At 45.0% G+C, this 11,380-nt stretch overlaps 1 protein-coding gene across 4 annotated transcripts in view; it reads left to right on the top strand.

The window, feature by feature from the left end:
- FILIP1 (filamin A interacting protein 1) overlaps positions 1-11,380 on the top strand; it is a 313,619-nt gene that overhangs the window by 292,375 nt on the left and 9,864 nt on the right. For 3 of the 4 annotated variants that reach the window (XM_060419370.1, XM_060419369.1, XM_027972285.3), the window contains one exon: positions 3,399-4,226. In XM_060419370.1, the coding sequence (XP_060275353.1) occupies positions 3,399-3,605 (207 nt within the window). In that variant the 3' untranslated portion in view covers positions 3,606-4,226. Of the gene's footprint in view, positions 1-3,398; positions 4,227-11,380 lie in introns of those variants that run through there. The other variant, XM_060419371.1, reaches the window with a different exon arrangement.

Genomic DNA, 11,380 nt, shown 5'->3' with positions numbered 1-11,380 from the left:
ATGAAAGCTATTCCTGGCTTATATTTTTAGAACCTGAGACATTTGATATTCATTTATGTATGGTCATAGGCATACTTTACTTGAAAAGTAAGATTAAAAGATCATGCTATCAAAAAATTTTTGTAAATTAAAAAGAAGTGAATTTATATGTCTAAACACTGTATTTTATTAATAGTACAGTGCAGAGAGCAGGTGCTTGGTAAATATTTAGTTAAAACCAGCTGGAAGGCTAAGTGGATTATAGGAAAGCATGTCCAAAGTATAAAGGCCAGACCTAAAAATAAATTCTGTTTTTCAATACACCTCCAGTGATTTTCTTCATTTATTGGGAACAATTGGTAGATGAAATTATAGAAGATCATGTATTATTTAGATATAAGTTTAAGCTAATAGACTAGAAATTGTGATCCCTAATTTCTGAGCAAGTTCTGCAGCAGATATTAGAAAGTCTTAAAAAGACAGGAAGCTTATTATTTAAGTATAGAAACTGTGGCTTATTTGCCTGTATCTTCACTATAATTTACTTTAATTCTCTGTGCACAAGCATAGACCAGAACAGGCTTCAAAGAGTGAAGTACTTATGAACTGCTTTGTTGGTTAGGCTCTTTGTTATTGGCTCCACAGGAGCTAAATATCATTCAGAACTGCTCACCCTTCTCAAATGGTTCAATACTGTTCTTTTAAACAACACAGCATCGCTTGGATTTTTTTTATAAAAGTTAGCGGAGGTGTAATTGTTGTGATTTAGAGCAAAGTTTCTGCTAGAACATGTTATTCCCATTTTAAGGGTCAGATTGAAACAGCCCTCCTTTCTGGAATAACATTTTGGATGACTGATTAAAGCTCATATGCAAGTAGGACTTTAAAACAACTAAGATTTCTAAGGCCTAAACGCTGGCCCACGTACTTTAGGTAGATCAGCGTCCATAAAATCAAGGTCAACACGAAGTTTGGGATGAATAGTGTGACTAGATCATTTGTGCAATTTTAGCTGCACTCCAGGCACCAGGTTGGGTGCTGACTGTAGAGAGGACTGTTGAAGTTCTTGGCTTAGTGGGAGAGGCAGGATTGGAACCCACCTAGTGGTTCTGTGAGGGCGTGGTGTACAAAGGAACCAGCGGAGAAGTCTTCCCCGGGGGCAGAGCTGTTCACAGATACGGAGAGAGGGCAGCATGTGCACAGGGTTGGCAGTGTGGGGAGATGTCACGTGGGAGACAGTGAGCAGTCCCTTTGGGCAGCGGTCGGACCTGGGGACACTGTGCAGGAGCAGAAGAGAAGGTGCACGCTGGGATCAGATGCTGAAGACGCGTGTGTCTTATTAGGGAACTGACATTTAATCTCAGAGAGGAGGCAAAGGGAGCCACAGACAGGGTAGTGGTTTTTTAAATGACATTATTTCTGATTTAGATATGTTTACAAAACTATTTAAAGGATCAGCTGGAGGCAGCAGCGGCTGAGGGAAGAGAGATGGGTGCAGTTCTCTAGGCTGGAGATGTACGCTTGAACTGTGGGGGTGAAAATGAGGATGTGCATATGTGCATGCTTAGGCATGTCCGACTCTTTGCGACCCTTTGGACTGCAGTCTTCCAGACTCCTCTGTCGATGGGATTTTCCAGGCAAGAATACTGAAGAGGGTGGCCACAGAGATATACTGAAGACAGAATTGAAGATTTCATGACATTGAGTTCAGAAGGTAGCTTGGAGGTTTCTGGCTTGGCCATAGGGGTGGATAAAACGAGAAACCCGGGGGATTACTGTTTGGGTAAGAAGATAAATAACATTTGGGGCATGTTATCATTGAGATGCCTCAGGGACCCTGGAAATGTCTAGCATGTGGTTCGAAATCTGGATCTGCAATTAAGAAGAGCCCTGTTATGTGAGAGTTTGATGTGAGAGTTGGACCATGAAGAAACCTGAGCACCAAAGAATTGATGCTTTTGAACTGTGGTGCTGGAGAAGATTCTTGAGAGTCCCTTGGACTGCGAGAAGATTAAACCAGTCAATCCTAAAGGAGATCAGTCCTGAATATTCATTGGAAGGACTGATGCTGAAGCTGAAGCTCCAATCCTTTGGCCACCTGATGCGATGAACTGACTCATTGGAAAAGACCCTGATGCTGGGACAGATTGAAGGCAGGAGAAGGGGATGACAGAGGATGAGATGGTTGGATGGCATCACCGACGTGATGGACATAAGTTTGATCAAGCTTTGGGAGTTGGTGATGGACAGGGAAGCCTGGTGTGCTGCAGTCCACGGGGTCACAAAGAGTTGGACACGACTGAGTGACTGAACTGAACTGAACTGATGGCCCAAGGTTCAGGGTCTCAGACACATGTGGTGACAACTCAGGTAACTTTCAGGGTGAGTGTGGAAAATGAGAAGAGGACTGAGGGTGGAGCACGGTGACACCCACGTTTAGAAGGCAGGCAAGCTGGAACTGGGAGCCATTTGGGAATGAAAAGGAGTAAGAGACAAGAGGGCAATGGGGGAGACCCAAGTGAGATATCACAGCAGGAGAGTTTTAGGAACTCCTTCAAGAAGGAATCATCCCTTATGTTGTTGGAAGAGGGTGTTTGCTATGACCTGTGTGTTCTCATGGCAGAACTTTGTTCGCCTTTGCCCTGCTTCATCTGCACTCCAAGGCAAAATTTGCCTGTTCATCCAGGTATCTCTTGACTTCTACTTTTGCATTCCAATCTCCTATGATGAAAAGGACATCTGTTTTTGGTGTTAGTTCTAGAAGGCTTGTAGGTCTTTACAGAACCTGTTAACTTCAGCTTCTTCGGCATTAGTGCTTGAGGCATAGACTTGGATTACCATGGTGTTGAATGGTTAGCTTTGGAAACGAACTGAGATCACTGTGTTGTTTCAAGAAGGAGGGTATAGGGAGATCCCCTGGTGGTCCAGTGGTTAGGACTCCACGGCTCTGCTGCAGAGGGCACGGGGTCTGATTCATGGTCAGGAAACTGAAATCTAGCATGCCCTGCCTCAAGGCCATAAAAACAAAACGGAGGATGTGGTCAACAGTGACAAAAAAGAGGAGTTGGCCCCAGTAGGAGGCGAAAGGAGAGCTGCTTCATCTAAAGAAAGTGGAGGTGGTTTGGGGACAGGAGGGATACAAAGGCCCGAGTGTACGCAGGTGGCCTGTAGTTTTTCTGCGAAACAGGAGTGAAGGTTGGGGGCTTGAGAACAGAAGGACACTGGGCATAGGCGTTCAGGGAGAGGGAAAAGGCGAAAGTGGGCTAGACCGCAAGCAACTCCGACTTTCTAACAACAATCTTCCCGGGGCGGGCTCATTTGTGGGTGGTCCTGTGGTGTGCTTATGTTCAGATGATGGCATTTCCAGGGGGAGACTCACCAACGTGGCCCTTGTGTCTCTATCTTTTCTTCTCTTGCAGTCAGGACAAGACGGGTCAGCCCAGCGGCCTACACCCACCCGCATTCCTATGTCAAAAGGTATGAAAGCAGGAAAGCCAGTAGTGGCAGCCCCAGGAGCAGGAAATCTGACCAAATTCGAGCCTCGAGCTGAGACTCAGTCTATGAAAATAGAGCTGAAGAAATCTGCAGCCAGCAGCGCTACCTCTCCTGGAGGGGGGAAGGGCTGAGGGCAGTGGCGGAGGGGGTAGGTCGAGCAGATGCTACTGCTGCTGTCTGTCCCTGCCCACTCGCTGTGTGTACTAACTGGAGTTTTCGATATCTTGTTCATAAAATAATCAACTAATAGCCATGTGTCTTTCCTATTTTGTGGATTTGTTTTGAGGCCGGGACATAGAACTCACTAGCAAAACTACTGTACGTTACGTGCTTGGCAGAGAATGCTGGGCCTGAGGCAGGGCCTGACCTCTAGAGCCATTTTTGCTTCGAGAAAGTAGACTCATCAGTTGAACCAGTAAGCTTGGGGAGGCTTGGGGTGGGGGAGCTGAATCACCACCTCTCCAAAGCTGCTGGCTTATTTCCTAATTGTAAATGAAATTAAGTAAGCCTTGTTCCACCATAATTGATTTTTCAGAAGCTCTTTTTTGAAATAGGAAATAGTTTATCAATTGTAATTTGCTTCTGTCGGACTCCAAATTTGCTTCATGTGTGGGAAACAAACAAACAAAAAGCAGAAACTATCTCCTAGTTATCACAGGGCCTGGGCCTCTAAAGTTTTGCAAAAACAAAGCCCCGAAGCCAATTTCAGGGAACAATTCGAATGTGAAATAAAATGGAAATAATGTATGGAATTCTGAAAACAGAGTTTTACTTATTTGTGTGTGTCTGTGTGTATTGTAAAGATTTTGGAATTTCAGAACCATTAATGTCAGACTCACACTCTGTTCAAGTGTGCAGTTGATTTAAATTGTGGAGTGGTGCTGCCAAGTAGCCCTTTATAACTCAACAGAAGTTGTAATGCATAGAAAATAGCTGTCAGTAAATTTCGACACTTTGTTGCCACAACATAAAATGACATGATGCATAGCTTAATTGAATTGAAACATTTTCACTGGAGTACTTTGCAAGGAGGGAACCAGTTCATGAGAGTGTGTGTGTGTGTGTGTGTATGATGTGGTGTGGTGAAGTGTATTATTACTTGTGTTTGTATTGTTGTTGTTTATTTTAAGCATGTTTTAATATGCATGAAGAGTGAGCGAATGCAAAATGCTGTTGTCAATGAGATTAACCGCGTTGATGTGGACGTGGTGCATCATAGTCGAGTAACCACAAATGAGCTCAAGGCTGATAACCCTCAGCTTAGCATCTGAAGTCTCAGGTAGCCAGCACCTTTCCAAGTCTTTGAGCCAACTGGGTCAACTTTACAACAACACAGTAAGTACTTAGTTACAGGTTGCCATTTTCCACTTCTCAATTGTGAGGGTTCCAAAATCATTTGGATAGTCCCTGCTCTGGATATTGGTGTAAAGGTAGATTTTTTTTTTTTTTAAAGATATATGATTGGTTTTTAGCCCATTGTTTAAAAGTGAAAGTCGCTTAGTCATGTCTGACTCTTTGTGACCTCATAGTTTATACAGTCCATGGAATTCTCTAGGCCAGAATACTGGAGTGGGTAGCCTTTCCCTTCTCCAGGGGATCTTCTCAACCCAGGGATCAGACCCAGGTCTCCTGCAATGTGGGCAGATTCTTTATGAGCTGAGCCACAAGGGAAGCCCTTAAAAAAAAAAAAAAGTGAAAGTGTTAGTGGCTCAGTCAAGTCTGACTCTTTGTGACCTCATGAACTATAGCCTGGCAGGCTCCTCTGTCCATGGAATTCTCCAGGCAAGAGTTCTAGAATGGTTAGCCTTCCCTTCTCTAGGGAATCTTCCTGACCCAGGAATTGAACCTGGGTCTCCTACACTGCAGGCAGATTCTTTACCATCTGAGCCACCAGGGAATCATTGAGCTTCAGGGTAAAGAGACTGTCTTCTGAGTTCTTTCCACACCGGACTTCCTATTCCCTGTAGAACCTGGACTCAAATTGTGGATGAAGGAGGTAGACCCATCTCCGTATACACAGTCACTTAATTAGATCACTGTGGCTGACAGCTCAGTTCTCAGCAAACGTATTTTAAAACGTTAAGTAACCACAGTCGACATGCCCTGATAAGGGAATTTCAAGGTAGAAGAAGAGGGAGAATGAGAAAAAAGAAAACATAAACTTTCTGAACATGTTTAAACTAGAGATCTTGCCATTTGAAATATCGACATTCCAATGTTCTTTTGAAAGGGAGAGCCCCTCTTTTGCAGAGTGGACATCATCCCCTTCAAAAACAAAGATGCTCCGCTGTTATTCAAATGCCTCCCTAGCATCGTGTCTTGTTGTTGTACCATAACACGCTGTATCTGAACAAACGGAGGAGTCCAGAGAGTGAAAGTCTGCATTTTTTTATTCTACCTGCCGTTCTTCAGTGCCCTCCTAATCAACTGTCGCTGCTGCTGTTTTGCTCTTTCACCCGCACACGTCACGCTTACAGGGGTTCTGCCCGGAAGCTCGTTCCATCCACAGGGAAGGCCCAGAAGACGCTTAACCATGCATGGACAGGATGTTTATACATCTGGGTCTTGGGATACAGCCCGCTAAGAAAACTTGGCGGCACGACACATATTCGCTTTTCAGAAATGATAAAGAGCAACCGCTGTGGCAGTTTTCCTTTTTAATTTTAGCTCCAACTCGACGTTGATTGGCTAGCTTTGTTTTAAACTGCATATTAGAAGTGTACATCCACTGGGGGTTGGAGGTGGAGGATTCGGTGCACTCCAACTTTGGCTTCCATGTGTGAATTTAATGTTTTTTTTTTTTTTTTTGAGATGCATGTGCTTTTGTAAGAGTGAATGCGGTGAAAAGGTGAGAGGTTTTTTTCCCCCTCTTTTGGAACAAAGTATTGTGTAGCAGGGATCTCACCAGGGCTACTGTGGACAGATGCCATCAGATCTCATCCTGGGAGGGAGAGGGGTACCATTGCCACAGATTACAATGTGGGGACACATGGGGCCCCATTCACAGAGCTACAGAGCAGCCCTGATCTTGTTGTTCTTCAGCCCCTTAAGTCCTGTCTGACTCTTTGCAGTCCCATGGACTGTAGCCCGCTAGGCTCCTCTGTCCATGGGATTTCCCAGGCAGGAATACTGGAGTAGGTTGCCATGCCCTCCTCCAGGGGATCTTCCTGAGCCAGGAGTCAAACCTGCATCTCCTGCAGCTTTTGCACTGGCAGGCAAATTCTTCACCATGGGCCATCAGAGTATGCAGAAACAGCCAACACTCACAAACTATCATTTGTGTATGTCGGCTGTTTCTGCATACTGTGATCATGGCCATGTAGCATGCATACACCAGAAACATTCCAAGATGAGATGTGGCCCAAAGGATCTTGACAGTTTCTTGAAAATAACCTTCCCATCTGGGTCAATTGCTTAAACAGAGGCATTCAGTTTCTACTGTCATCTTTATGACATTTTCAGTGAGGACAGGTTAACATGGGGCAGTTGGAGTGTCTGGAGGTTTCTGTGTATTCATTCAGGGTAGGGCATTACCAGACCTCTTACTTGAATGTCTTTAAGAAAGAAGTGAAGACATAGCTTTGATGTGCAGTGTGGGAAGAGTATAATTTCAGGGGAACAAAAACCTGCCCATGAATGTAAGATGTGCAGAGATCTGAATTTCTCCTTCCTTCATAGATTTGGAAATACTGGGGAGAGAGTGAGGCTTTCCTGACTGGAAAAATCCCACGGATAAGAAGGGCACTTGTATGTGGGAGGCAGGAGGGCAGAGAGAAGAGGGAACAAGACCAGCCCAGGGAGGATTCCCAGGACCCGAGAGTGTATCATTCCCCAACTTTCCCAACCCAGACGATGGTCAGCGTTTCCCTGCTACCACCTCCTTCAGGGTTTCATGATGGGCCATCTCTTCACCCTCTGCTCTTTCAGCTTCCCTTTTCCACCTGTTATGTCCACACAGGACATCAGTGCACCGGCCCCTTCCATCTCAGCACAATTCTTCCTTCAGACGCGTCATCCTCTATGGCGAGTTACTCCTCTGTCTTCCCTGACCCGTGGAGCCATTGACAGGATGCTCAGGCTTGTCTGCCTCCGCTTCCCATTTATTCTTTAATGCATCCTTATATCTGTTAAAGTAATTTGTATGCATAGTTAAAATATCAGTCAACGCTCAAAGACCATATGGCACCGAGAATCTGTGACCTGGCTCCTGACTGCCCAGCCCTGCCTGCCCCCAGCTGAACTCCCACCCCCAGGCCCCCAGAATGCCTTGCAGAGCAGCCAGCTCACCTTCGCTTGACTTGCTCGACTTGCTTCCTCTCCATGGAAGCTGCCCTTCCTCCGGCATCTCCTTCGGGTGGTTCTGTCTTTCTCTCTCCAAAGTCTCTTTTAAAAGCATCGCCCTCCATGAAGGCGTGGCGGTGGCTGCCAGTGGTTTAGTCACAAGTCTCGTCACAGACAGGCCATTATTTTAGAATCTAAGTCAGGGTTTAAAGCCTGTCCTTTTTTGTTTGTTTGTTTTTTTAACATTTTTATGGAAAATGTTGTCAACAAAACAAAACTGGGCACTTGACTGTAGAGGAGAAAACCAGCAGCTGAAGGATGGCTAGGAGTTAGAGGAGAGAGAGGCGTCCTTGCGTCCTCTTTGGTCTGCAGTACAAACCTGTGAGAGTGACGGGGAGGATGCCAACACTTCACGCCTGAGGACATGGAGGGAAAGAGTGGGTGGAATTGGGGGAAAATCCAAGTGCTGCCATGCCGGGTGGTGTAAGCCACTTCTGTTTCCCTTCAAAGGCACCGTGGCAGGTGGCTGCTGTTCAGTCGCTAAGTTGTGTCTGACCTTGTGACCCCGTGGACTGCAGCACACTGGGCTCCCCTGTCCATCACCATCTCCCGGAGCTTGCTCAAACTCCTGTCTATTGAGTCGGTGATGCCATCCAACCATCTCATCCTCTGTCGTCCCCTTCTCCTCCTGCCTTCAATCTTTCCCAGCATCAGAGTCTTTTCCAAAGAGTCGGCTTTTCTCATCAGGTGGCCAAAGTATTGGAGCTTCAGCTTCAGCATTAGTCCTTTCGATGAATATTCAGGACTAATCTCCTTTAGAATGGACTGGTTGGATCTCCTTGCTGTCCAAGGGACTCTCCAAAGTCTTCTCCAACACCACAGTTCAAAAGCATCATTACCATCGCATATAATGGATTCAAAACAAACAGGAGTCCCAGATTGGGAAGTTCTCACCTCTGAAGCCATCATGTATGTGAAGAACTAAGGGGACCTGAGAGCTTCTTGTGAATTATAAACATACTTGAATGAATTGCAAATGGCTCATCCTTTCTGACTCCTCTAGAGGAGTTCAGGAAAGAAAAGGTTTCAGGTGATTTGTCAGCTCTTTAGTTTCATGCTGGACCTCCAAAAGAGATCAGAGAGGCTGTCCTTTTAAACAACTGAACACCACCACCATATGCAGGATTTAGATTGCAGATAGTTATTAAGGTGAACAGGGAGCTAAGGTGGATTGCTGAACGGACATAGGACTGACCAGAGATCAGAGGAAGGCAGTGTAACCTTTGGCAAACCACTTTATCTTGGCTTACGGCTTACATTTAGCTATTATCTGTTATGATTCTGACATTCCTGCTTATAGCGATAATATGATATGCTTCACTCTTATTCAGTAAGCAATTTAAAAGATTCTGTCATAATGCTTTTCCTAAAAACTAATAGTTAGGTTGCTTACCCAGCAAAAATAGTTTTGACCTCTTTACTTGTATTAATACTATGTATGTGTAATGGATAGAATTGCAAAGTCAAGGACTATTTAGAAATGAACCAGACTTTAGAAGTCAACAGGATAACTATCCCTATTATTAAAGATGAAAACAAAATCAAAACAAACAAACCCCAAGGCTCACAGTGTCTGTCTTCTCGATGATGGAACCAGGGTTTCCGTTTCTTCTAGTATCTTATTCATGATTTCATATGATGAGACCACTTCAAATGAACAAAGTGTATATTCATCTATAGATAAAAATACCCACTCAATGGGCCAAAATAATATTGCCAAAGGTTTGAGATATTGAGCTATCTACATGGAAACTCTTGGGACTTCCCAGGTGGTGCTAGAGGTAAAGAACCTGCCTGCAGTGCAGCAAATACAGGTTCAATTCCTGGGTTGGGAAGATCCCCTGGAGGTGTGCATGGCAACCCACTTCAGTATTCTTGCCTGGCGAATTCCAGGGACAGAGGAGCCCGGTGGGCTGCAGTCCATGGGGTTGCAGAGTTGGACACAACTGAAGTGACTTAGCATAGTCGCACAGCATAGCACATGGTAACTCTGTGTTAAAGTTCTCAAAACAGCACTTCGATAAATATTGGCCTTATCTAAAACTCACAGCTGCCACTCAATTTTCACACGTAATGTTATATTCCGTGCTATCCTAGGATCAGCTGTAGACTTATGTCAGCCTAAGTCGATCTCAGCGTCCAGTATCTAGCACCTGTGTCCAAAAGGTGGAAACTGAGCACACTTGGCTCAAGCACTTAATATTTTCCAACCATTTACTTTTATTTATAATTAATGTTACCTGTGGGATAACGGGGCTTCCCAGGTGGCTGGGCTTCCCAGATGGTGCTAGTGGTAAAGAACACACCTGCCAAGGCAGGAGACGTACGAGATGCAGTTTCAATCCCTGGATTAGACAGATCCCCTGGAGGAGGGCATGGCAACCCCCTCCAGGATTCTTGCCTGGGAAATCCCATGGACAGAGGAGCCTGGCAGGCTACAGTTCATAGGGCTGTAAAGAGTTGGTCATGACTGAAGTGACTTATCAGGCACGCATGCATGGGATAACTAGTTCCAATTTGTTTGTATCTGGGGAACAGTAATCTGTGTGAGAGAGAACAACTAGCTTGCCTGAAAAAGAAGCCATCAGTCATAACTGTGATGATTAGTTACTCCTGCCACCTAGGAGCAGGGAGGGCATTAGGGGGGTGAGGACTTGGTCTGATGATGGAGTGGGAAATGTTCTGGAAGGAAGCAAGTAAACTTACGTGGTTGAGAAAGCTCCAGAGACGTTGTGTCATCTGCTTCAAAAGTTTCCTGAAACAAATGACAGAACTGATTAGCGGAAGTGTTTTTAATTAGTTGAGCTGAATCCAGAAGAACTACAAGTCCAAGTCCACAGAGGAAGTTTATTGGACTTCCTATTTAAAACAGATGTTTTATCAGAACTCTGATTAATGTCTGAATGTGATAATAACAAGAGTGAGTACTGAAGCAGTTTATTAAAATAAACCTTAAAAGTAAACAATATCCAGGCACCCCTACTTACAAAAGGGGTACAGAACTAGGACATTTTTGCTGGAGGGAAGGCAGCAAGTTCAAAGCTGGGGTTTGGTAGAAGGAAACCCCAGGAAGAAGGAAGAAAGGAGGAAGAACAGTAGAGCCCTAAGCCAGTGTCTGGCTCTCTAGGCAGATCCCCTGGGAGCAGGGGCCATGGAGCAGGCGAACAGGCCATCCGCCAGCCAAGCTGATGCAGAAACCAACAGAAACTGTTTCCTGTAACTTAGTGGGCGGTTTCCTGTGAGTGAAGCGGCCCTTCTTTACTAATGCAAAGTCCTGCTACAAGTCGAACTTTTGCTCTGTTTTGTCTCCGGTGGGTGAGTTTGGAGGCTTTCTAAGTGATGTGGTCTCATTTACTAGAGCTGATTTTTAAAATTTAGAGCTCAAGGGTTCTCTCGAGTATGGCAGAGCGTGAACATAGGCATTGCTCAGGAGGAAGGCACTGACTTTGCAAGGAATACATCTTTCTTACTTCTTAGCTGAAGGGGCTCTCCTGGGAGGAATTAGAATTTAATTTGTTGCCAGGTTGCCCCACTCTAGCACTCAAGAGACACTCTCCCCCAAATT

Source organism: Ovis aries, chromosome 8 (genome assembly GCF_016772045.2).
Source record: "Ovis aries strain OAR_USU_Benz2616 breed Rambouillet chromosome 8, ARS-UI_Ramb_v3.0, whole genome shotgun sequence".
NCBI lineage: Eukaryota > Metazoa > Chordata > Mammalia > Artiodactyla > Bovidae > Ovis > Ovis aries.
The sequence above is the reverse complement of the archived record's forward strand: the minus strand, read 5'-3'. Positions and strand labels throughout refer to the sequence as shown.